The sequence below is a fragment of the Pantherophis guttatus genome, chromosome 7, assembly GCF_059756535.1.
Source record: "Pantherophis guttatus breed Tessera chromosome 7, ASM5975653v1, whole genome shotgun sequence".
NCBI classification, from domain to species: domain Eukaryota; kingdom Metazoa; phylum Chordata; class Lepidosauria; order Squamata; family Colubridae; genus Pantherophis; species Pantherophis guttatus.
The window spans coordinates 71,532,527-71,560,246 of record NC_142069.1 but is presented as its reverse complement, the minus strand read 5'-3'; the positions used below and the strand labels follow the sequence as shown (position 1 = coordinate 71,560,246).

Below are 27,720 nucleotides of genomic sequence, written 5' to 3'. Positions count from 1 at the left end.
AAATAAATATTGAGGAAGAAAGATGGCAATCTTTAGTAACAACTACTGTAAATGCCCCTATTTTAAAATTTTCAGACATAATATAAGAATCAATGCTAAAGACATGGAAATGTTTATAGAGCATAAGAAAACTATGCCAAATAGACACATTCACCGAAAAAGCTCCAAGCCTCCAAGAAGAAAATAGCACAATGCAACTTTTTTTTTGTTCTTAGGCTACTAAATGCCCTGTACCTACTCCCTAATAAGAAGCAATGTACAACGCAACAAGAGAGAAATTGCAATTTCCAATCATTCTAATTTGAAAGGGTTACTCCCTTTCTTCCAAAGAAAAAAAAGAACATTGCAAGACTATTTCGTTGATATACATTCTGTGGTTTTAACTTTTAACCATATTCAGATGAAACAAGTCATCTGAATAAACAGAATAAAATGCTCTCTCTTGCCTTATTGTCAAGGTAAACAGAGAATATTTTGCTGCCATGGTTTTACAGTATTTCAGAAGTTTTGCAAAGCAAAAAATTACTGAATGTCCATTATAGATTTAGATATATACTGTACTTATCTTACAAGCCATTCGATTTCCATGCAGTGCAAGTGAAGCTCTGCTTTCTATCTTCCCGGTTATCCCACTGCATTCTTGTCCAACTCCAGGTTTCATCAGGCACTGATCCCCTTTATCTTTGCGGCCGTAATTTGGGTGCCAAACATTATTTCCACCGCGTTTAGATTACTGGGATGCAGCATATGGTACTTTTAAGACACCTGCAATGATGCAAAACTTCTCACCCTCTGCGAGACAACAGTGTGAGCACATCGCTATCTTTTGCTACGCAGGAAGATTACACAAAAGGACGGCCAATGAAGCCCAACAGCAACAAGACGGGGCAAACCAAAGCATCCAAGCAAGAACCGACGGGAGTCTGGTACGCCGACACAAGCAACGTCTTTGGACCTCCCGCCGTCCAACGCTCAAATTCCGGCAATTTCCACTCAAGCCTACAAACACTCCGGGGGCTGCGAAAGCCGCGGCATGACAGCTGCCACTCCCCTTTTCCAGGAAAACGCGTTGCGCGGAACGAGCGTAGGAACTTTCCGCGGCTTTGTTTCACTTCTGAAAAGCGTTTCGCGCGTCACTTCACGCCTCATCCTAAACTCCCCGCAATTGCACTTTACAAACCTGGATTGCGGGTTTATAAAGTGCACCGCCCCCCCCCACCCCCGGTATAATCCCTATATCGCCCTTCGAGCCGTAAGCGGGAAAACGGCAGGCCTTCCAAGGCATTCGCCTAAATGAGTGGAGTTTCCCCCCACTTCACTCCTTCGCAGCGCTTTCCAAACTGGAGCTTAGAAGCCACGGCAAAAGCCCAGGGGGCGGTTTGAGGTCTCTAAACTCTTCAGTGCGTAGGCTGTGTTTATTCGATCAACTCCAGAGCGGGAGTTCGCACGAGGTAAGGTCTGTGGATGGTTTGGGTGGGCAGCTAGTTTCTAGCTCAGGGCAATCGCGCGAGCCACAGGCACCGCTGCTGGGGGCCGCCCCGCGCGCGCTCTGCCCCGAACTCTTAAGGCACGCGGCGGCTTCCCCACTCCTCGGAACCCCCCCCCCCCAGAACTAGAGGGGCCGCGGCACCCCCAGCAGACTGCCATCGCGCGCCGCTCCTTTCCCATTGGCTGAAGCGCACGTGGAAGAGGTAAGTGGTGTGCGCGCGCACTCCCCCTCCCTTTTTTTCCCTTTCTTTCTCTTTTTATTTTTGCCTCCTTTTTTTTCCCCCCCACTCTCTTTCAATTTTCGCCTCCTCGAGCAGGAATAACCACCTGCCTGAGATTGGCTCTGTGGGCGGGTGGAGGTGCCGTGAGGTAGCCTCGGACCCGCGAAGGGGTGTGTGTGTGTGTGTGTGTGTGTACGCGCGTGTATGTTTGTGTGAGAGCGCGAGCTGGAGAGAAGCCGGGTGCGGCGCATGCGTGCTGCGCTGCCCCAGGCCTGCCGCGGCCGCAGTCACTTCCTGCCCTTGCGCCCATCCGGCTCCGGGGTCGCGTCGCGCGGCCGCTTGGGCGGGACGGGCGACGATAACTTTCAGTCGGGACGCTGAGCGGGAGCGCTTCCCTTTCCTCCACCTCCCCTCCTCCTCGGCGGAGGCAGGGTCGGCGCGGCTGCCCGTGAGAGGACTCGGCCGGCGCCCGCTGTCACCTGCCGCTGCCTTGGAGAGCCTCGGGCGCTCGGCGCCGTCCTCGGGCTTCCCTTCCGCGCGCACTGCCGTCCCGTCCGAGAACCGCCGAGCGGGGCTGCGCTTGATGGGCTAAATCGCCTCCTTTCTCCTCTCTCCTCCGGCTGGGCTGGCGGCTGCCCGTCTTCCAGGAGCCTCGGTAGGTGTGGTGGCCGCTGGAACAACTTCTTCAGCCAGCCCCTCTCCACAGCCACGCCGGCTCAGCTCCCGCGAAGGCTGGGAGGTCTGAGACTTTGTGCGCATCGTGTGTGTGTGTGTGTGTGTTTATGTTTATGTGCGATCCCGCTGTTGCTTTTTTGAAATATATAATTTGACTTATATTCCGCCTTTTTCCGGAGACTCAGGGCGGCTTACAATGCGTTAAGCAATAGCCTTCATACTTTTGTATATTTTATACAAAGTCAGCTTATTGCCCCCACAAACTGGGTCCTCAATTTACCTACCTTAGAAAGGATGGAAGGCTGAGTCAACCTTGAGCCTGGCGAGATTCGAACTTAGAGTAATTGCAGACAGCTGGAGTTAAATTACAATGCATTAGTCTGCTGAGCTATCCAGGCTTTTCTAAAAGTGCCTGGCTGATTAAGTGACAGGTGGCCCGAAAGGAGAAGCCCAGGGGTGGGGAGAAGCGAGGGGAGAAAGGCGCCCGGTCTGGACGAAGCGCTCTCCCGGTTGAAGTGCCTGTATTTGTGCGGCAGGAGGGAAAGGTGTTGAGGGGGATTAAGCCGTAATGGTGGACGTGGATTTGGGGTTGGATCCGATGATACCCCCCCCCCCCCGTTAAAAAGGGGCTAAGGGGGTTGTGGACATTTCCCCGTATTTTCTTTTAAACCTTTTCTTAGGTGGCCGCTCAGTCCTGGCAGATTTGGCTTAGGAGGTTCTGAATCTCTGTGTCGGTCCGTAGGTTAAAGCGAAGTGGGTGTGTGAGGAATAATGGATAATATGCCGTCGAGTTGTTGTCAACCCTTAGTGATCACATAAGATAGATTTTCTGCATGGTGGTTTGTCTCTAAAGTACTCAGATCATCTTTTGGTACGCTCATCACTGGGGAGTCTGTCCATCTTGCTGCTGGTTGCCCCCTTCTTCTCTTCCTTTCAGCTTTCCCAGCATTTCAGGTGCTAAAGATATTCTGCACGTGGTCAGTTATACTCTGCTGTCTGTAAAAAAAGAAAAACAGTAGGGACCTGTCATTCTGCAGGGGGAGGTTGCTACATAATGTTTTGTTATAAAGAAGATGAAAATAGCTACACTATTAACTAAAGGACTTTTCTTATGATATTAATATAGATAATCCAGAGAATGTGTGTTTATATGTGAATGATATGGCTTGAAAAATGTATGTCATAATAAATACATTTCTATAGCCTCCCATCTCAATGATTCTGATGATTAGAGTTTTCTGTTGTCAGTGGTTAAGGAAGTTCCAAGCCCTTTAATTTAATTTTACAATTTATTTAATAAAGATTTTTTAAAAGACAACAGTCTGTACATTGTAGATCTCACAAACCAGGAACACTAAATCCTAATTTATTTCTTTTCTCAGTTATGTAAGGAGAGGGTTGTGCACTTGAACTTGCTTTTAATACAAATGCTTTTAATCAAAATCATGTTAAATAATGCATTTAAAACATAAACTAATGTTTTATGTGGATCAGGCTAATATATTTTGTAGATAGCCATGACTCATAAACTTTTAGATGTTATCAATTACATTCAGAAGTCAATTGGATTCCTACATGATAAGCTATGGTTTGCTGACATTCCTAGGCTTTCCAGAGCCACAATATGCCCAGTTTTCCTGACCAAACTGGACAGATAAAAACCATCTGTCACTGAAGTAACTCAGTCCTACAAAAACAGATATAAAAATATGGCAAGCATAGGAAATTTAGAATGAGTGTATAATTTCTGAAAAGGCTTACATATTGAACAGAAAGTGCACAATCTCAGTATGTAGCAGTATTATATGAATTTACTTAGTTATTTTTGAAGGAATTCTTGTAGTTTACTGTAATGAAGGATCATTTGCAAGTGAAATTTTTAGTTATTTTACTGTATATCTGAGATCTCATAACAATATACTGTGAGATAGGCTAAGATAAAGATAGTGACCTAACAAATTTAACTGCCTGAATGTTTCTAGTCTCAATCCAATATAACAGTAATTCCTGGAATTGCTGCTGGAATTATTGTTGTTTAGCTTTCTAGTACAAGGTATATGTAAATTCATATGTGTGGTGATACAAAGGAAATGAATGAAACAGTATTTATTTATTTATTTATTTATTTTATTCAGCTTATATGCCGCCCTATTTCACAATGGACTCAGGGCGGCTCACAACAATAAAACACAAGCCACAGTAAAAATAAAGACTAAAATCTAAAAAATTTAAAATTAACCCATTAAAACCCTTAAAACCCCATCATCAGACCAGGTCAAGGGATTTGAAAAGCCAAGTTTTTTATTCCCGGTGGAAGGTGCAAAGGTCAGGCGCTAGTCGGAGCTCCAAGGGGAGTTGATTCCAGAGGGTGGGCGCCCCAACCGAGAAGGCTCTACCCCTGGGGGCTGCCAGCCGCCACTGTCTAGCCGACGGCACCCTGAGTAGGCCCTCTCTATGGGCGCGAACCGGGCGATGGGATGTTGTTGCTGGCTGTAGGTGGTCCGCCAAATATCCTGGTCCTAAGCCATGTAGGGCTTTATAGGTCAACACCAGCACCTTGAATCTCACCCGGAGGGCAACCGGTAGCCAATGCAAACTGCGCAGGAGGGTTGTAACATGGGAGTATCGGGATTCTCCCATCACAACCCGCACGGCTGCATTTTGCACCAGGTGAAGCCTCCGAGTGGTCCTCAAGGGCAGCCCCATGTAGAGAGCGTTGTATTAGTTGTATTGCTACAACTAATATGAAATTATTGAATAATATATAGAATCTTTGCTTCTATCAAAGTTGAATTGAAAAGCACAGGAGAATTATTCATACATGATGACATAGGAACCAACTTTATGCATGCATCCCAATAAATATTGTTTTGATATTTGTCATCTGTTGTGTTATTTTGCATTTAGATAAAGCATGTGTTTTAATCAGTGTCAGTTCTCATTGAAAATACATATGCTAGCAGTGCAGATCAAGGTGATAAAAATTTTTGTTAGATAATCTATTTAGACATGCATTATACATGAAAATGATGGATGAGATTGAAACAAGGATGGCATAGCCAGAACAGATGATACCACCATTCCTTCTCTTCCTATTACATCTTACAGTTATCTGAAGTGAAGTATCTCACTTCAGATAACATTATTGGACAATATCAAAAGCCTGAATTGATTAATAGCAAAAAGCTTTTATAATTAGCTTGAGGGTCATGAAAGTAGACCAATGGCCACACATAATCTGGACTGCAGGTTGCCTATCCCTGTTACCTTTGGAATTCATTTACAAGATACCATGTTTGTAATGAATATATAACCTTGAATACTTCTCGTGATTTAAAATCCTATATTCTACAGATTCATCTGATCTAGGTCCTCCTTGGGTGGCAATTATGGTAGCTGCAAGCAGCCTTTAGGAACTGTCTGGGCCTTTAGAAAATGTAAAGGCTGTTTTAGGACTGTATATTTTCTAACTTTTTTTTTCTGAGATTCTTTTGCTGTTTGAACGCCATCATTGGCTCCATCAGTAAGCTAAGTAAGTTTGAAACTGACAGGCAGATCTGAGATAAAAGGGAGGGGGCTATAGACAAGGCATAAATTAGACTCATTTAATTTGAATCAGGAGTGACAAGTTGTGTTACAAAATTTGGTTCAGAAGCAAATCGATGCAACAGCTTCTAATTGTAACAGTTACATAAGCTATAACTCTTTAAGGGTATCTTTTTGATGTACTAAAATGTGTGTGCTTCTGCATGCACACAATCATAGCTTGAATTTATTTTTGCATGTCTGAAAGTGTGTTCCATATCCACAACTGATTTTTCAGACTATTGGTTTTATAAATTACCATGTAAAACAATTAATACTGATTTATTTTATCAGAAACAATCTACTGAATGTAGAAGGAAAGCAAGTTATTGATGTAGAAAATGCCTCTTAGAGACAAGTACTGTCAGACTGATCACCACCATGGATGCTGTGAACCAGGTAATAGTATTGTCTTAATACTGAAAGTTCCACTTTTGCAATTTTTGTATTCTTCACATATTGAGTTTTATTTTCTGTGAAATACTTGGATAAAATATATTAATGTTACATAAATTGTTTAGATATAGCATGTTTATGTGTCTGGACTTGACAATAAGCAAAATGTGTAGTTTATTTATTTATTTATTTGTACCATGCCTTTATTATTTTAACAAATAACTCAAGATGGCAAACATATCCAATACACCTTCCTCTTACAATTTTCCCACAACAACTCAGTGATATGAGTTGGGCTGAGAGAGACTGACTGGCCCACAGTCACTCAGCTTGCTTCCATGGCTAAAACGGGATTAGAACTCACAGTCTCCTGCTTTCTAGCTTTGTGCCTTAACTATTAGACCAAACTGACCAGCGTTCCAATACATATGGAACAGTTTTTGTAAATAAATAGCTTGATATATAAGTATGTAACAATATTTTATGTACTGAAATATAATAAAACATAAATATGATTTTCAGGCTAAAATAGTTGTATACCTTTATAATTCAGTTTGATACTGAGTATTTAGAATATATGTGCATATATTTTAGAAACAATTTTTCAAATTTTTGTTGAAGCTAAAGACATTTGTGTGTGTGTGTATGCGTGTTCTATGAACACACAGACACACTTAACGTTAGAGCATATGCTCCATTCAGTTGGAGAATCTGTGGAATAATTTTGATGAATATAGCTATTGCCTATCTATTCATGGTGACCGAAGAAATTGTGTCACTGTTTTCAGCGAGTTTTCTCCCAAGTAAATATCTATATACCTGAGGGAAAAGTTCTTGATTTTGGTCAGTTTTATGGCTGAATAGGCAGTGCAAGACTTTATATTATATTAATTTTTAAAAGGTGCGCTGAAACTTTTGAGGGAACAGATGTAGGACCTCTCTGTACACTTTTCCACAGGTCCACATAATTTCTTTCTGCACCTGTCACATGATGTGATAGAATGTGTCTTTGAAGGGAGAGATGATGTGAGGGACTACAGTAACTGCAGAAGGTTATCAGGAAGGAGATAGCACATTCCAAAGAAGGGGGCTAGAGAAGGGACAACACAGTTTGAAGATGGATTGTGGAAAGAGAGAGAGATTTAAGATAGCCTTTCCCAGGATAATATAGATTTAGTCTGGCAAGATTCTGTCTATATGATATAAGAAAAAACAATTGGACTTTAGCTGGATTGTGCTACATTGTTCTTGGGCTAGTTTGACACGTGACCCTAGGAAAGACATAGCAGTTTCAAGGAAATGCAGGGATGTATTACATTTATGTCCTTACATATGAAGCATTGTAATACATTCTGAAGTATTATGAGAATCATATTTGAAACATTGCATAACCCTATTGCTGAGGAGATACCATAACAGAGTATACCAAAAGTCAGACCCCATATTCAAATTCCAATGTGCTTTTATTAATTTTCTTTTCAGAGAAAATATTACTTAGGAACATTCAAAGGTCACATATCAAATTAGTAAGGAAGAGTTTAGGGAAAAAATGACAACAAATTCAAACATTTAAATTATAATAAATAATAAAATATGATAAACATTAAATATTATATTTTAAATATTATACACCTTATATATTGTTCCAAGAATTGAAAAATTAATGTAAATTTTATTGTATATTCTAAGGCAACATTCTAGCCATTATATATTAATATCTGATGTATTACCAACATCAAAACCATAACCATATAGTTTTAAATCAGAGAATTCTGATTTAATTCTTCTCCATCTAAACCTAGTCTTAATTGCTCACTTGGCTGGCCCAGGGGCAAAAGATATAATTGGATATCATCAGTATATTGATCATACCATATCCGTATGCTGATGATATGGTATGTTATGAAAAGGTTGACTCATCCTTCCATCCTTCCGAGGTAGGTAAAGTGAGGACCCAGATTGTTGGGAGCAATATGCTAACTCTGTGAACCGCTTAGAGAGGGCTGTAAAGCATTGTGAAGTGGTATATACATGTAAGTCTAAGTGCTATTACTATATCCCAACTGCTAGGGGTGAAATGCTACTGTTTCGGACCGGATCGCCTGATCCGGTAGCGATGGCAGCAGGTGGTTCGGAGAACCGGTAGCAAAAATCCCTGCCCCCCCCATACCCAGCTGAGCCACGCGATCATTAGAGGCTGTTATTTTACTTTTAAAATCTCTTCGGCCGAAAAAATGCTTTTAAAAGTAAAAAAAAAAAAAGCCTCTGATGATCGCGCGGCTGAGCTGGGATTGTCAAAGGCTTTTAAAAGCATTTTTTTCTGCAACCTCTTCAGCCAAAGAGGTTGTAGGAAAAAAAATGCCTTTAAAAGCCTCTGGTGATCCCAGCTGAGTTGCCTGATCGTCAGAGGCTTCTAAAAGCATTTTTTTCTGCCTCTTAAGGTTGTAGAAAAAATGCTTTTAAAAGTAAAAAAAAAAAAAGTTGGCCACGCCCACCCAGTCACATTACACTCCCCCACCAAGCCACGCCCACAGAACCGGTAGTAACAAATTTTACATTTTACCACTGTCAACTGCATATGACCTCACCCAATGGTTTCATGGAGATATTGAAAAGGAGGGGAAAGAATAAAACCTACAGCCTATAAAGGAGGGGCAGGGAGTGATCAGTCATCTCAACCAACACTGATTGGAACCAGCCACAGAGAAAGGAAGGGAACCACCATAAAACAGTGCCCCCAGTTCCCAATTGGCAGGTCCAGCTTACAAGGATATTGGAATCAAGAGTGTCAAAGGCACTGAGAGATCAAAGAGTAGATTTTCTACACAGGGTTCAGATTAGGAGTTCTAAGAGGCATTTTATACTGCAGAGGTATTTTACATAATACAGGTGTAATTTAAAACTAAAGGGATGCCTTTATTCATAGTAAATCAATATGCCAATTATTGTAGAAGAATTGATTGTTTTATTAAAACGTATGATTGATTGATATAGATTTTTTAACGTGGCTAAAATTTTCCAGCATACTCTACAGTTGAGAGAAATAGTTTTCTTGCAAACAGTCTAAATTATTGTTGCTGTTGGTGTTGCATTAATATCAATAAAAAAATGACAAAGAGCTAATTATATATTTCCTTTGATAAATTATGTGCCCTAGATGCAATATGTACCAATTTGTATACATGTGTATTTTTTGGAATTTCTGTGTTAGATCTGAAAAAATATTTCTGTGTTATATGTTAACAAAATAGATTAATTAACAAAATGTACACTTGCTTTTCCTCAAAACAAGGCATGAAGCACAAACAAAAACTGAAGTTGGAGATGAGAAATTAGTTATTACTGGTGGTTTTTCAGACTGCAGTGTAAGCTACCATTCATGTAGTGACTCAATTAATTAACACTTCCATTTTCAATATTTTATAGTACGTGTGCTGGAACCTGGAGATCCACCTTTATTACAGCAACCTTTTCATACATCAAAATCTGGAATCCAGCAAATTATTGAATGTTTTCGATCAGGTATGCTTCTTTTGTTTATTCCTTTTTTTTTCCTTTTAATATTTTTGGGATACTTTCATGATTAATTCATTTTACCATGTGTAACCTTATTTGGCCTGAAGAGATACTTGTCGTCTGAGAAGCATATCTAGAACTTTAAATTAAAAAAAGTAGGCAGTGTGAGGACAAAAAATTTAATTTAACTTAATTTAACTTTTAAAGTTCATTAAGTCTGTTAATTCCCATAATGTTTTTCATAACAACAGCATCGCCCAGAGCCCCTTTCTGAGTGAGACGAGTGGTTAAGAAATATGAAATTTAAACTAACTAATTAATTTATTAACATCTGGACACTAGAGGCTATAGGAATGACTTTGGAGGTTACAAGTTCTATAGAAGTGATGGCTAACCTTTTCCAGCCCAAGTGCCCAAAGCATGCGCGCACACCCGTGAATGTGCACGTGCACCCTGAACCCCCAAAATGCAATGCACATATAGCCCCAGCGCATGCACCTTGCGCATATACGTGTGCTCCCTGCATGCACCCAGCCCTCCGGGGGCGTGTTCTACCTAGTGTTCCTACTATGACTGTAGCTTGATTGAGGTATCCTTTGTTGAATTGCTGCAGTACACTTAATGGGCTTGTCCATCAGTTTGTCTGGAATCTGCATTTGGTGCAGAACATATCCTCCTATGATGAAGTGAGATGAATGAATCAAAACATAAAGCACCCCAGTTATAGAAGACTCTTCCCAAAATAGATCAAATATCTCCTAATCTGTCTTCTTTCAGGAAACAGTATGATGTATCGAAGACATAATTCTTCATTCAGGAAATTATAGTATAATGTTCTAAGATCAGAGTGCTTTTAATGCTTTCATATTGGTATTTAAGAGTTTTTATTTAAGTTTTTATTGTTGATAATAGTAATATTTTTCAAAAAAACTGTTTTCCTTTAAATGATTCTTAGACTATCATAAAAGATTACCGGTACTTGTGGCTTTTTAAATGACATAAGGTTTTTAATTATATATAAACTAGTAAAACTAGCAAAACAACAGGAGGCAGGCCTCACTGTGTTAAATAGTAGTCATGTATTCCATACATTTCATGGTGGCATTACAATATATCACTTTGTATGCTACCCACATTCACAGCTGTGGGAGAGGCAGCCGTAGACAGAAAGAAAGAAAGAAAGAGAAAGAAAGAAGGAAGGAAGGAAAGAAGGAAGGAAGGAAGGAGAGAGAGAAAGAAAGAAAGAAAGAACGAAAGATTGTATATAACAGTCAGAATATTTGTATAGCCTAAACTGGAGAATGAAGAAGAAAAACTGCATTCTTGAAACTCATAGATAGGAGCATGCATCTGCCAGTTAAATTATACCTGGTAAGCTTGTAGCATGCAAACCAGATATTTTCTAAGCACATTGTTGAAGCAGCCTTACTATTTTCAGGTAAAGTTATTTTTTTGCATGGATGAAATATTACCACACAATTCATTTGAATCATATTGTTTTTGATGATTAGATAAAGCAATTATTTTTATCGTTTACCTAACATCAGTTAAAGCACTTGTCCAGGTGAACAAGTGAATATGCTGTCCTGGTAATTTTTTTTAATGATTTGTTTAGGAACTAAACAACTCAAGCATATTTTGCTAAAAGACGTGGATACCATTTTTGAATGCAAATTCTGCCGCAGTCTCTTCAGAGGGCTACCAAATTTAATAACTCATAAAAAATACTATTGTCCACCAAGTCTTCGGATGGATGACAGTAAGTTTCTCTTCTCTAAATTTTCTTCCTCAGATTTTAAAGTTATAGTGGGATAATGCTTTTAAGGATAGTGATTGTTGAAACGTAGCTTTTTTCTATAAAGCATGCATACATACTCTTAAAAATAGAATTTCTTGTATCTGTACTATATCCATACTGTATCCGTACTGTACATTATAAATAGAAGATTACTTACTTTCTTACTTACAGGAGTTTCTAAAGAATATGGAAAGGGGCAAATAAATTTTTAATGTTAAAAATATGAGCAAATAAATTGACAGGTACTTAATTTAATTTAATTTTTCTTCAAAAAAACACCACCACCCTGTGGTTGCACACTATATATAAGTGTTCTGTGAGATTCTGTATGTGACGTGATTTTGAGCTACTCATTCTTAACCCTAACCCTTTCCTTTCTGAACAAAGGGTGGTTAATGTTTCCAGAACAGAAAAGGCTGAATGTTAGTTGACTTGAATGTCTATGGAAGAGCATTTATGATACTGTCTTCCCCTCTTATAATGTTGTCTTAATGTACTTTACTGTTATATTATTTTTAACAAACACATTTTAGTGTAAAATTGTGTAATTTAAACACTCTGTTTTATATTTTAGACTCTCCTGATATAAATGATAAACAGAGTCAAGCCATAACTGATCTCCTAGAAGCTATGTATCCAAGAGTGAACAAGCAAGATTATATAATACGTTTGGAACCTATAGAAACAAACCAGAATGCTGTGTTTCAGTATGTTTCAAAGGCAGATAGTTCAGTGGAGAACACTGATACAAACACTGTTCCTGACCAAGCTTCTGTAGAAACACCAGAACATACACCAGAACCTCCTCCTAAACCAGTATCAGATACTTCAGAAACAAAAGCTGAAGAGACTCCTCCCTTAGTTGTTGACAAGGCAATGCCAACTCTAGAAGAACCTGCCCCATGCTCAAAACCTAAATTAGAATGTGATAATAATTCTGATTCTGGTCATCAATTAATTTGTTGCCTGTGTAAAAAAGAATTTCATTCCAGACGCAGTATACGCCGTCATATTAGGAAAGTCCATAAAAAAAAGATGGAAGAACTAAAAAAATTTATTCAGATTAAAAAAAGGCCAAGTCAGACATCTGGAAGGGGCCGCAATAAGAATGTTTTGGTAACTTTGGGTAAAAGTTGTCCTTTGTGTATTAAATCATTTGCTACAAAAGCCAATGTAAGAAGGCATTTTGATGAAGTTCATAGAGGACTGAGACGGGATTCTATAACTCCTGATATAGCTACAAAACCTGGACAGCCTTTATCCTTGGATAAAACCTCTGCAAAAACTGCTAAAACACAAAAACAAAAGCCTTCAAAAGCTGAGTACAATTTAACTGCTTGCAAATGCCTCTTGTGTAAGAGGAAATATAGTTCCCAGGTAATGCTTAAAAGGCATATGCAGATTGTTCACAAGATAACTCTTTCTACTAAGAATCCTAAAAGACAGAGAAAGGCTAAATCAGAAGTGAAAGTGAAAATTGAACCAACAGAATCTGCGGAATCTATGCCTTCCATCTGCAGTTCTTTGCAGAATGAAGTAAAGGGAATAAATAATTCAAATGAAAGAAAAAATAAATCATCCACTGAGAGAAAGAATGCAGTATCCAGTGAAAAAAAGAAAACACCCACTGAACGAAAAGGCATATCATCCACTGGAAAAAAGAATGTAACTCCAGCTAAAAAAAATAAAGTTAAGCAGAGCTGTCAGAAATCAAAGTCAAATAATCAATCTCTTACAAGTGGTCTCAAAAAGCCCAGGAAGCCAAGGCTGTCAGTTGGCTTTGATTTTAAAAAGCTTTACTGTAAACTCTGTAAACGCCAATTTACTTCTAAACAAAACTTAACAAAGCACATTGAGTTGCACACAGATGGAAATAATATTTATGTTAAATTCTACAGGTGTCCCCTCTGCACTTACGAAACACGCCGAAAGCGTGATGTGATAAGACACATAACTGTAGTACATAAAAAGTCTTCACGTTACCTTGGTAAGATAACCGCAAGTTTAGAAATCCGAGCAATAAAAAAACCTATTGACAGCATTCTAAAAAAGGTGGCAAAAAGAGGCCCTCAGAGGGATGAAGGTAAACAGAATGGTTCAAAACAAGACATTACCTCTAACTCACCAAATAAAAAATATGAAGGAACTGATGTTGGCATTGAAGTGAAAGTCACAAAAAACTTTTCTCTGCACAGATGCAATAAATGTGGGAAAGCGTTTGCCAAAAAGACTTTCTTAGAACATCACAAGAAGACTCATAAAGCAAATGTGACACATTCACCTGAAGAAGACAACAAAACCAAAGGCAGAAGTACAAGATCTAAAGCTCTTGTCTGTTGAAGAATACTAGTGCCTTCTTAAATACATGCCTAAATTTTCCATTGGTACTTAGAGTGCAATCACATCTTTTATAGATCTAATGCTTCAGACGGTAAAAGACTATTGCATTCATTAAAAAAAGAGTTTAACTTTTTTTCATGACAGTGAACCTAAAAGCAGTTTAAGTTAATACACACATGGTTCTTCAAAGTTTAATATTATATATTAGTATTTGTATATTTCGTTAATAGTTCCATAGTTCCAAATGATTTTTAAAATGAACTTTGCACTTCATTGGTACTGACCAGGCACAGCAAGCATATATGAACTGAAGATCTATGGATGTGATGTTGCCTAAGTATGTTGCTTTAATACATTAGGAAACTTTTTTGGCATAGAATTTGGAAAATACATTTGTATTTTAAATTAATGGTATATAACTCTTAAACCCTAGAGTACTTAAACCCTAGAGTACAAAAGTAAATACTTTTGTATTTAAAGCACCATTCCTTTTGTATTAGGAGAAGATCATCACTTAAAAAACATTATTTTATTTAAGGAATGTTTTTGGTACTTGGTTATTTTTTTCTGGAATTTTAACTCTTTTTTACAGAATTAATTTGGACTGGGTAGGGATATCAGTTTATTTTATGTAATGAAAATATGGAACAATTCCAAATTACCTTGCTTTAATTGAAAAATCTTGGACAACCAGCAGTTAAGGAAAGAATAGTGTTTTTAAATTCCTATGACAGAGAAAAGTTGTTTCAATTTAAGGGAGAAATGTGAGTATCTCAGTAAACAGGTGCAAAGCCTCTTTTAATTGAAGGTAACTTCATAAAATTAAATTACTTGTGAATTCTGGTATTAATATTAAAAAATTATGTAAGACAAGTTTCCAAGCATTTGAAAGCTATTTTCAGGTTGGTTGAAAGTTTGGTTGGTTAGTTTTTGTTTTGTTTTCGCTTTTTATAAAATAAAAAAAAATCTCTAAACCAGTGATGATACAGATTTTTGACCCTATATCTTACTTTTCCCTTTTTCCCATGTTTAGAGGGGGCTCTTCAGCCAGTGAAGGAAGTGATACAAAGAGAACACAGAATTTTTAGTAAAAGTGTCCCTTCCTATCCTGTAGATAAAAGTTTCTACTGGATCAAAGAATTATGGGTATCAATTGAATATTTTCTCAGTTTTTACCCAAATAAGCAACCAGTTTATCAGAGAAAGTCTGATTTCTATGCTACTAGTAAACAAAAAACTTTTAAAATTGGTTACAGTTTATATTATATATATATTTCTCCTTAGTTCAAATAATGTGATAATATTTGAAATTAGAACCACTAAAATCTAGAATAGTACTATGAGAATAAGGTATTTTCAGACTAAATGTGTTGACTCTTAAACAATGTAACATCTTATCCAACAAAATTAAACTTCATTAAAAATAACACCTAAAATTGAAAACCAGTTGTTTTACTTGATGCAATTCCGGAGTGGTAGTAATGAAATGAACATTTTGAAAGGAAAGTTTGGAAACATTTTAAAATGAAATTACCACCTAGAACATATGGTTCATAGGTGTGGTCCTTACTTAATTCTGATTTTATGGGAAAGACTTTTATGTTCGTTGTGATATACTACTAAGCAAATGCTTTGTGATGTACTTAAAATATTTTTATATATATAAATGAATGTATATGAGCAGTTTTCTTAGTATAATTTGAATGAATTGTAATCTAGCATTTGCTTTAAATTCAATTCATGGTTGAGTAATTTTGGGGAGTATTAAATCTGAATTGTACTATCAAAATCTATAGTGATTTTGAATGATTAGCACATTCAACAGTTTTTCATATGGAGGTTTACAAACTACCCACATTCCCCTATTTTAATTGTTCTTTAAAAAAAATAAAATTACACACAAGCACTTTAATAGCCAGAATTTAAATTTCTGTTAGTGATTTCTTCTAAAGACATTACACTAATATCCCTGTGAAGATAGTAGAGGGTTTTTTTTTTTTTGGTAGAATATTCATATTCAAATATTTGTTTTGTAGTACGTTAATTATTGCCTAAGAAGAATAGTGCAAGGATTTTTTTGTTTTGCCCACAAAATGTTGAATGACCACTTTAGGTAGCACTTGACCTTTTTTTGTAACGTTTATAAGGGATTTGCTCATTATTGTCTATTTTATAATCAGTTCTATAGCAAAACAGTAGCACACCTTCCATTACGAATTTTTGGCAGGTTTGTGCGCCTTTTTAAAAATTTTAGAAAATGTTTAGTGATTTGTGTCAAATTGCCAGATACTGAATATCAGAAGAAATGCCGTTTCTAAAATACTGGTTGACTCCCTTGCTAAGGGAATGCCTTGTGTCCATATAAACCTTTTGTACAAAATATATCTGAAAATGTTGATCATAAATAAAAAAATATTCTTTTATGAATACATGTTTGGCCTTTTAGTGCTTTGCACTAAAAAACTGTGAATGGAAAATGGACTGTAACTGTTTCTGGAAATGTTCTATGTTGAATGTACATGCTTGGATAAATGTACTTTATTTGAATAAACTGGAAATTATTTCAGCTAAATATACTTAGGCCCTCTTTATCAAAAGCATAGTTGAGATATTGTTTATATTTATATACGTTACTGTGGAAAACCTGTAAGAACAGTTGGTTATATCAGAATTATGCAGTTTAGGGAGAGGGATTTGTTTTCCTCTTTTCTTCTAGGGCAGTGATGGCAAATCTTTTGGACTCGTCATGTCAAAAATTCAAAAAATGCCTAAACTTGACTTTGCTGGCATGTCATACATCCCCTTTCAGAGAGCCTGGAGGCTTGAAAGGTCACCAAAAATGAAATGGTGTGTCATCTGTGACACACTTGTCATGGTTTCATTACCACTGTTATAGAGTGAAAAAGAGCTGGAATAGAAATCAACTGCAACGTTGTTTTCACTGTGTCAGAAAGGCAACATTTACTACAAGCAAATGAGAAAGAGTTGACGATTCATGACAAAAAAAAAAAAAAAGGTCTAATTACTTAGCCACTAGCCTGGCAACAATCAGCTTTTGAGCTGACATAATAAAATTGTGCCACATAGGATTCTGTATTAGGAACATGGCTGGGATCATATATGATTTACAAATTGTTTAAAACATTAAAAACAAGAAACAAAGGATAAACATGGCAGGATGACAAAACCAGGTGGGAAGAAATAGCAATAGGAATAGCACTGAGACTTATATACTGCTTCACAGCCCTATCTAAGCACTTTAGAGAGTCAGCATATTGCTCCTAACTATCTCGGTCCTCATTTTACCGACCTCAGAAGGATGGAAGGGTGAGTCAACCTTGTGCCAGTGATAATCGAACTGCCAAATTGCAGGCAGCCGGCAGTCAGCAGAAGTAACCTACAATACTGCATTCTAACATGTGCCACCATGGTTCATATGAAATGAAAACTATGTAAGCTTCCTATCCTTTAATCAAAGCAAAGGCCTGAGTAAACATCCCAGACTTCAGGGCTCTTCAAAGTATCAGCAAGTTGGGGGCCATTCAGATCTTGGGAGATACTTCATTCCACAGGGTAGGTGCTGCGACATAGAAGATGCACTTCTGGGGTACTGATAGATGGCATTGATTAAGTAAAGAAACCTGATATACTCCAGCCTGCCAGATCATATAGGCTGAGAGATACATAATGAAACAAAATGTTAAAAATTTAACATTTATATACCATAGTTAGTTACCAAGCACATCTAAATTATATTAAAGTAACCAAAATAGCTTTATAATTGTTCTGACTCAGCCTTAGCAGAAGCAAGAAACAGACTTGTCATGTAAACCCCTCTTTATTTACCTCTTGTGAATTAATTGCATTCACCCACTGAAAAGTCCAGGCAATAATCCTTCTAAGAGTTAACTGCAGTAACAGACCTTATCAGTTCCTTGCAATAATTGCAAGTGCAAGGACATGAGCTCCTAGCCAAATGTCTGCAAATTAAGTTCTGGCAAGCAGTCTTTGTAACACAAAACACAATGAGCAAAATCTTCAGAAATATGAACTGTTGTCTCCTACGACAACCACTTCCCTTTCCTTCTGTTTATTCCCCAGCCAAGGAGGGGCCATTTAGCGTCCACGTGTGCTTTGTTTCCTGAGTTGTCTCCTTGTCCTCCGTTGTTCACCTCTCCTAACAGCTCTGCACATATGTGCATCTGGAACAGGCCCCAACTGTTCTTCCTCCCCACATATCTCAGCCTCCAAAGGCGCTGCCTCTCCGGTGGATGGGAAATGTTGGCCCTGACTCTATCTCTGGGTCCGACACAGAGCCTCCATCAGAGCCTTCCCCAGACTCCAGAACTGGCACAAGTTCCTCACCAACCTCCTCATCATCCAAGTCTTCTGGCAGCTCTGCTGGCAGCTGGCAGGACACAACAATAATCCCCAAGGCATGTCACAACTTTTCAGCACCCCAATGTTTGGAAATTGAAAATTGAAAAATTTGACATGCTGGGTGGTCTTCAAGAGTGATCCCATATAGTAAGTAAGTAGAGTAAGTAGCTCTACTGAATCTCATTATTTAAATTGACTGCTCAGTACCTACAAAGTCAGGTGAATCTAAATTCATCTAATACCGCCTAAGTAAATTATTGCTTGATCTTATAATTGAACCTATCTTTAAATATTAAGTGTAACCCACTAGATAGAACTTTCCAATCTGATTTTCTTGGCCACCATTTCTTTATATTGGCATCTCACATGCAATCTTTCACAGTGATTTAAAAAAGAAAAAACTCACAAATTGTGAGACCAAATCATATTCTCGTTTGATATAAGATATTCATCACAAAATACAGTTACACCCTGTTACTAGCATAAGGATATGAATGTAATGGGTTTCAGTTGTGCTTGACTGCACTAGATATGTACATATTAAACAGAGAAATGAAAGTTATAATAAAAATCTATAAAGTCTTAGTTTTTATTGACCTGCTGAGTTTCTGCAGTGCATAATTAAGTTCCAGTTTTGTAGATCACAACTTAAGGCATTTAAGGACAATTTACACCAATCGATGGAAAAGCATAGAGTCATTTATATTCTAATTTAGCAGCATGGTCTTACACCTTCAGGAAATTACAGGGTTTTCAATATTGTCTAAATATTGAACTGCTGTAGAAGTTGAAGCTGACAATTCTGATTTCTTGGATTCTGCTTTTCCAAGACTGCTGAAGGAGACAGAACTCAGTCTCATTTCTGATAACAGTTCAGAAAATCATCCATGGATGATTTTCTGGTTCCCCCCACCATAGAGTCTTCTCCTAGCATGGCATCCTTTTTCCTCTACCTGCCCTAACTGAAAGCCCTATCAATTGTGGAGCCGGCCGGCAGCATGCGGCTCCAGAGCCATGGGTTGCTAACCCCCGGTATAGGTTGATCAACAGTATAGGTTGCAGCAGAGTCAATTTATTCAGTAACATCTAATTTTGTTAATGAACTATTATACCTTTTTTTCCCTAACAGGGACAGCTATTGGTTATGTGAAACTGAAGCTATGAGGTAAATGAATCAACTGGTTGAGTTTCTCTGCCAGAGCAAAGGTTTTAAATATCCCTGCAGAGGATACAGCAGATGTTAAGGAGCTTTGAACTTCATTTAAAATGGAAACAAGTCCATTCTTAGACATGCAGGGAGGGAGTAGCTCATTTGTTTCCTGAATGAGAAAAAAGTACCTAATTGCTACTATCTTTGAGTACAGCTGATTAATCCTCCTAATCAGTTGTAGGGAGTCAGCACTAACATGTTGTAAGCTAACTTTGTTACCAACTCCCCCAGATGCAGTCTGATTCTTGTGCTCTAATAGTTATAGAATGGGGCGGCATCTTTAAACACCCCAGTAGAGATTATTAAATTTGTTTAGAAAGTCTTTCATTCTGATTAACAGGAAAGGATAGAGTGGAGGTATAAAGGTAAGCACAAAACTTACATACAGAGAAGGAAAGCATTCCAAATCCAGTAAATCACAATGGAGCACTCAAAAGTGAAGACTATCAGAGGGAGAGGGTTTCGTCTGCCTCTTTCTTTCTTTCTTTCTTTCTTTCTTTCTTTCTTTCTTTCTTTCTTTCTTTCTTTCTTTCTTTCTCTCTCTCTCTCTCTCTCTCTCTCTCTCTCTCTCTCTCTCTCTCTCTCTCTCTCTTATTTATTTATTTATTTATTTTGTCAAGCATATATAAGATAACAGGTAAAAGTATAAACATAATTTGAATACATGAAAAGAGTAAGTAAAAAGGAATATTAGGACAGAGACGGTAGGCACGCTGGTGCACTTATGCATGCCCCTAACAGACCTCTTAGGAATGGGGTTAGGTCAACAGTAGACAGTTTAAGATTAAAGTTTTGGGGGTTTTGGGAAGAAACTATAGAGTCAGGTAGTGCATCCCAGACATTGATCACTCTGTTACTGAAGTCATATTTTCTGCAATCGAGTTTGGAATGGTTTACCTTGAGTTTGTATCTATTATTTGCTCGTTTATTGTTGTGGTTAAAGCTGAAGTAGTCATTGACAGGTAGGACATTGTGGCAGATAATTTTATGTACTATGCTTAGGTCAGACTGAAGTCGGCGTAGTTCTAAGTACTTAATTTAATTTAATTTAATTTAATTTAATTTAATTTAATTTAATTGTTGGAATTAAATTAGTTACTAGCAATCAGAAGCATGTGTTTGTGTGTTTGTAAGAAACTTGGGTAGTGTTGTGGCTCCGTTACCTGAGCCTGTGTTATCGGCAGGAGAAGACTCAGAGAGTGAAGGAGAGGAGTTGGCAAGGCCTCCCTCTCCAGGACCCTCCTCTCTGGCAATGCCTTCGGTGTCTGCTGAAGGTCAAGAGATAGGCCCGGGGCCAAGCACGTCCATGCAGCCACAGGTGGACAATAATGAGGGAGATGAGTCTTGGCTGGATCCTTGGCAGCGTCGCGGAGATAAGCACGCGCAACAGAAAAAGAGGCGTGCCGGGGATTAGGCTGAGTCACTGGACCACACCCCACAGGGTATAAAAGAGGGTGTGGTGGCCGGTTCAGCTCTGTGACAAGCAAAAAACGGATATTGGATGACCTTCTTTGTATTTACTGGACTTTGTTGATTATTATGTGTTGGCTTTGTTCCCGGACGAAGGGAGAAACTCCCCCCTCATGAGTAATACCTGGCAGCCAACCACTGGGTTGCTGCCAATTCTGATACCAGATAAAACTGTTGTCGGCTGAGTTCTTTAGCTGTTGCCTGTCTGTGGGGGTGCGTGTGTGAGACGGGGACAGAACAGATAGTTTGAGCTGGTAAGAATGGAAATCTTGATGTCAAAAGATTGATCCCTAACAGCACCTCTTCTCTGTCCCCCCCCCAAATATTTAACGCTGGATCTTAACGCTGTCAGAAAGCCAGTCTTTATGTGACCACCTTTGCTTTGAGGGGAAGCCTTCCTTTTTATTTTTGCTATTGCCTTTGGGAGAAAGTTGTAGGCAGGGAAATGTGGATTTAAACAGTAATTAGCAGTCTTATCTTCTGGGGTGGGTTAAATAACAGCAGGCTTATAGAAAACTCTAAAGTAGTTGCCTGAACTCTTTGTGATGTATACTGCCTCTTCATCTCTTGCCTTGCCTTATTATAGGCACTGGATCCAATATTTTCTTTTTCAGGTGACAGAGGTGAAAAGTTACTCCAGTAACTGAGTAGCTAATTGACTCCAATTCATTCTCCCAACTCCCAGCTGCCATGAACTCTATGTGGTCCTTGACTATTTTCTGCATGCCTTGAGAAGACTTGCTCTTTTTACTTATGCATTTATTTATTTGCACAGTTGGCAATGGGGAACAAAACTGCTGTTTCTCTGGGGCTGTCAGCAGTGAAGGAAAGCAAGTTTTTTATTTTTTTTATTTTTAAAAAGGAATGAAAGTTTTAGCTTTAGCCTGCAGGCAAATGGGTATATGGGTCCCCTGGACTCCTTTACTGCTGCCTCTTAGTGATTCTGCAATCATTGGTATAGCTCTTCACTTAGAAATCTGTTTTCAGAATGTGGAAGCAACAACTATCTTTCCCAGATTCTGGACTGACCAATTAAACTGCGGAAACAAATATCATAACATCTGTATTCAATTTATTGCAGTTAGGTAACTAGAGAGGGTTGATTTTTCAACAGTGGAATGGAGATCGCTCTACTCGGCATAATGTCAAAACCTGTTAGAGGTTTTAGAGTAGATTTACTGGCGGTTGGAAATGAATGTAAAGGATTACTTAGATAATCTTGAGGAAAGAATCTACATAATGGTAAATGCAATGCAATTCAATCCTGGGCAATTCAATCCAGAACTTCAAAGTAACCCTGTTTTGGTTAGGGTTAGTGTTTGATATAAAGGGTGCAGAGGTTTCAAGTTTATGCTATGCTGTTATTATACTTTACAACCAGGGGTGAAATCCAGCAGGTTCTGACAGATTCTGGAGAACCGGTAGCAGAAATTTTGAGCAGTTCGGAGAACTGGTAGCAGAAATTTTGAGTAGTTCAGAGAACCAGCAAATACCATCTCTGGGGTGCCAGAATGAGGTGGGAATGGAGATTTTGCAATATTCTTTCCCCAGGAGTGGGGTAGGAATGGAGATTTTGCAATATCCTTCCCCCATGAGTGGGGAGGGAATGGGGATTTTGCAGTATCCTTCTCCTGGAATGGGGAGGGAATGGGGATTTTGCAGTATCCTTCCCCTGGAGTGGGGAGGAATGGGAATTTTGCAGTATCCTTCCCCTGTCACGCCCACCAAGCCACGCCCCCAAGCCACACCCACAGAACCGGTAGTAAAAAAAATTGGATTTCACCACTGCTTACAACAATTAAACTGCATTCCTGTAATCCTTTCAACTTCTATTTCCTGGCTGGTCACTTTGAAGGGCTGATAGAAAGCAAAGGAAATTATACCAATGGAATTTATGCAATCATGAACGTGATCCATTACTTCTCACATTATTGCCACACAGAAACTCAATGTTTTCTCAAAATTTCACTCAAGATTTTAGAAACTGGTATGTATTGTTTAGTCAATGCTCCAAGGTTTTCAGGGATGTCCAAATAAAGACAGCAATCCAGAAAATGCTGTTTTAGCAATGATACATTAAATGCCTACTATGAGAATAGCCAGGAGGTAAGGTAATATACAGTGAAAGGTTGGAACAGATCTTGAAGCTCATCTAATCCAATATCTTACCCAATATAGTAATACACTATTATGGCTTCCCAGAAAAATGGCCATACAATCTTCGTTTAAAGATCTCTAGTGAAAGAGAGTTCACCTAATTTGTGAGAGTTCACAATAATTCCCTCAACACTGTCAAACTATTTACTAAGTCTGCACTACTATTAATCTTCTCATCGTTCCTATCACCCATCTCCTCCTACTTATGACTGTATGACTGTAACCTTGTTGCTGGTATCCTTAGAATTTATATTGACTGTTTCCTAATATGATTTGATTGCTTATTTGTTCCCTATGACTATCATTAAGTGTTGTACGTTATGATTTTTGACAAATGTATCTTTTCTTTTATGTAGACTGAGAGCGTATGCACAAATTCCTTGTGTGTCCAATCACACTTGACCAATAAAGAATTCTATTCTATTCTATTCTATTCTATTCTATTCTATTCTATTCTATTCTATTCTATTCTATTCTATTCTATTCTATTCTATTCTATATCAATCTATTTTATTGTTGAACAATTTTTATCATTAGGATGTTTTACCCCAGATGTCCAACTGAAATCTATCTTCTTGTAATTGAAACATGTTACTTCTTGTTCTTTCTTCTGGAACAACTCAAGTTCCATCTTCTACATGACCAATAGTCTCCAAGTACCTCTCAGATACTTGAAGATAGCTGCTAGATCTACCTGAAAGCTAAAATTAACAAATGCTTCTGACTCTTCCTCATGCTTTTCCTTCCAACATCATTATCATAGTAGTTGCTTTCCTTTGGATATATTCCAATTTGTTTTTGTTTATTTGTGTCAGAAGCATCACAATTAAAATAAGGCATACTATGCATCATAAAATTTAAAATATAAAATACAAGATTAAAAAATTCTGGGTTACTTCTTGACCAGAAACTAGCAAAATTAATTGCATTTTGTCACATTGCCATGAGGTCCTCAAGTGTGCACTGATCAGGACACAAAGGACAGGTAAATATATGTGTTGTTGTCTGCATGTCATCACAATGTTCATTAATAATTCAGGTTGTTAATAAGATTTTGAGCACTAGATGCAGATTCAATATGCATTCAACTAAAAGAAAAATACAGACAGTGATTTCTCTTAAGCTTGACAATACTTTTGTTGATCCAGTCTGTGATTACATTTACTTTCTTTGCAACTGTTTCACATGTTGGATCAAATGATTTTTGCAATCCACCCAGACACCCAGTTTATGTATTGTATTGCTGCTTAATATGGTTTTTCCCAGCCTACACTCAGACCTGCTACATTTCCCCACCTTCCTCCAAGGGAACATTTATGGCTAAGTATAAATTTTAAAGAATTATCTAGAAGCCTGAGTATGATATTAGTAAATAAACTTAAATAAATATAAATGCCCTTCAATTAGCAAAATAAAATATGATATACCAGTGAAATGTGATTGCAGTAGCTGCTGAAAAATCTTTAAGTTTTTCAAAAGGCTGCAAGGATTTGCCTTGCATGAATAGCATGGAATTGAATCAATTCTGTTTTTCACAAATGATGAACATGATAGAGGCATGGTATTTTATTTTAAGTATTCATGCCTGCATATTATGTCTAAAACAACTCATGACTATTCTTTTATCATTTGTGGCTTTTTGTATTCATGATGCCTTTCAATGCACTGAAAGAATATTTAGTATGATATTATAGACAGTATAATGTAGTCTTTCACTGTGGCAAAGAAACTTTTAAGAAACTCCTTTAATGTCACCTACTTTGCCATTAACAGTATTGTCATGAATTTGTCTCTCTATTGTCCTGATTGAATCTCTTGTTATGGTTTTACTTTAAGTGCCTGGGACTTCAGAAAAGGACTTGGATGATCCATAATAGCATGAAATCTTTTCACACTTTCTGGATGTCTTAGACGGGTTGGAAATAGGCAGAGAAATAGCAAGCAATAAAGACAATTTAGATTTGGATGCAGAAACAGAGAATAGAACAGAACAGAACAGAATAACAGAGTTGGAAGGGACCTTGGAGGTCTTCTAGTCCAACTCCCTGCTTAGGCAGGAAACCCTACACCACTTCAGACAAATGGTTATCCAACATCTTCTTAAAAATTTCTAGTGTTGGAGCATTCACAACTTCTGCAGGCAAGTTGTTCCACTGATTAATTGTTCTGTCAGGAAATTTCTCCTTAGTTCTAAATTGCTTCTCTCCTTGATTAGTTTCCACCCATTGCTTCTTGTCCTGCCTCAGGTGCTTTGGAGAATAGCTTGACTCTCTCTTCTTTGTGGCAGCCCCTAAGATATTGGAACACTACTATCATGTCTCCCCTAGTCCTTCTCTTCATTAAACTAGACAGACCCAGTTCCTGCAACTGTTCATCATATGTTTTAGCCTCCAGTCCCCTAATCATCTTTGTTGCTCTTCTCTGCAGTCTTTCTAGAGTCTCCACATCTTTTTTACATCGTGGTGACCAAAACTGAATGCAGTATTCCAAGTGTGGCCTTACCAAGGCATTATAAAGTAGTAGTAACACTTCACGTGATCTTGATTCTATCCCTCTGTTTATGCAGCCTAGAACTCTGTTAACTTTTTTGGCAGCTGCTGCACACTGCTGGCTCATATCTAAATGGTTGTCTACTAGGACTCCAAGATCCCTCTCACAGTTACTATTATTGAGCAAGGTACCACATATACTGTACCTCGGCATTTTGTTTTTCTTGCTTAAATGTAGAACCCTGCTTTTTTCACTGTTGAATTTCATTTTGTTAGATAGAGGCAGGACTGTTCGTTTTAAAACATAGTTAGTTCAAGTTACAATAATTGCTCTTTGAAGAAAGGATTAATGTCTAGGCTGCTCATTGAAAGTATATATTTGCTTTTTCTATTACTACTTTGTTAGAATAGAAATATTACAGTAAAGGATAGAGAACCTGTTTCTCTCCATAGATATTCACAGAGAATAGAGGATATGTGAATTCATATAATACACACAATGACATCCTAACAAGCAGTGTTAGAAGGCCTATCTGTCTCCTTAAATTTTATTGTAATTCAACTCATATAAAATGCAATCAGTATTGTATAAAAGATAAAGGTAAAGGTTCCCCTTGCACATATGTGCTACTCATTTCTGACTCTAGGGGGCGATGGTCATCTCCGTTTCAAAGCCGAAGAGCCAGCGCTGTCCGAAGATGTCTCTGTGGTCACGTGGCCAGCATGACTAAATGCCAAAGGCGCACGGAACGCTGTTACCTTCCCACCAAAGGTGGTCCCTATTTTTCTACTTGCATTTTTACGTGCTAGGTTGGCAGGAGCTGGGACAAGTAATGGGAGCTCACCCCGTTACACGGCACTAGGGATTTGAACTGCTGAACTGCCGACCTTTCGATCGACAAGCTCAGCATCTTAGCCACTGAGCCACCACGTCCCTCAGTATTGTATAGTCTATGATAAAAGATAAATAAACTAAGGTTGAGCTCTAGTTGTTCTGGATTACAAGCTTTAGTTGTCTGTCTCTTGTTTTGCATGGGCATCCAGCTGGTCCATCTCTTTTACCTCAGGTTCAATATAGACTCAGAATTTACTTTCTGCAAGATCATTTTTTATATGCTACTTCATACCTCTACTTCCTCTATATTTCAAGGGTCACTTTTCCCCCCCTGATTCTGTTTTTTGTGCTTTCCAAATAGTTTGGAGTAAATATCTGATAATCCCAAGATATTATTAGTTTTTAGTTTTAGTTTTTATTTACATGTTTAGGAACATATACATGAACATATATATATATACAACTTTAAAAAAATTAATCACACTTGTATAATCTGATGCCTCATTTTCACTGTGGCTATGCAAAACTTAGGTATTGTGCAAATGATACAATATATTATCACAGAAAAAAGCAACAATGCAACAGTCATTACATTTTGCCTGGATATGGACATATCTGGGACAACATACAAATGTGAAAATCCTTGTAGAAGATGCAGTAAAATAAAATATGTTGTATCATTTTGCTCCCCACAGCTTCTCATATACAGGTGGTTTTAGCCAGAGAAATTTTTAGAATAACTGCCTTACAGTTAGTAAAATGTCTTCCAGTTTCAAACTTTAATTACAGGTTTGCAGGGCCAGGCTTCATAAAATAAAACACGGTATATAGTACAAATCATAATGTAACATGCACGAAAAAAGGCCTGTAATAACTTTTAGTTTACTTTTTTTCAACAATGCATTAATTTTACAGGCTAAAAAACAGTAATAGTACAGAAAAGAGGACATTATGCCTAGCCCTAAACATGTATTTCTGCACTCTGGCAAAGATGAGTGGATTTAGTTTGTGACTCCCAGGTAAATTTTTGAAACTCCCATTCTTATCCTTTGTGAAATTCTATTCACTTTATTCTGATATCCTATGTCATTGAGCTTTCAAGACAAACCCAATCACCCTGCCCATGCCCACTAGAAATAAGGAATTCTACTGAGGACCTG

The 27,720-nt window shown here is 38.0% G+C and overlaps 1 protein-coding gene across 3 annotated transcripts; it reads left to right on the top strand.

Moving 5' to 3' along the window:
• The first annotated feature begins 1,061 nt into the window (after positions 1-1,061).
• ZNF800 (zinc finger protein 800) lies at positions 1,062-16,591 on the top strand. 3 transcript variants are annotated; one of them, XM_034421328.3, is made up of 5 exons: positions 1,062-1,451; positions 6,264-6,368; positions 9,792-9,887; positions 11,497-11,640; positions 12,254-16,591. In XM_034421328.3, the coding sequence occupies exons 2-5, from the start codon at positions 6,311-6,313 to the stop codon at positions 14,017-14,019; spliced, it is 2,064 nt and encodes a 687-aa protein (XP_034277219.2). In that variant the 5' UTR covers positions 1,062-1,451; positions 6,264-6,310; the 3' UTR covers positions 14,020-16,591. The 3 variants fall into 3 exon arrangements, with proteins under 3 accessions (XP_034277219.2, XP_034277211.2, XP_034277227.2); XM_034421320.3 differs by lacking the exon at positions 1,062-1,451 and adding an exon at positions 1,723-2,364; XM_034421336.3 differs by lacking the exon at positions 1,062-1,451 and adding an exon at positions 5,842-5,916.
• The last annotated feature ends 11,129 nt before the right edge of the window (positions 16,592-27,720 follow it).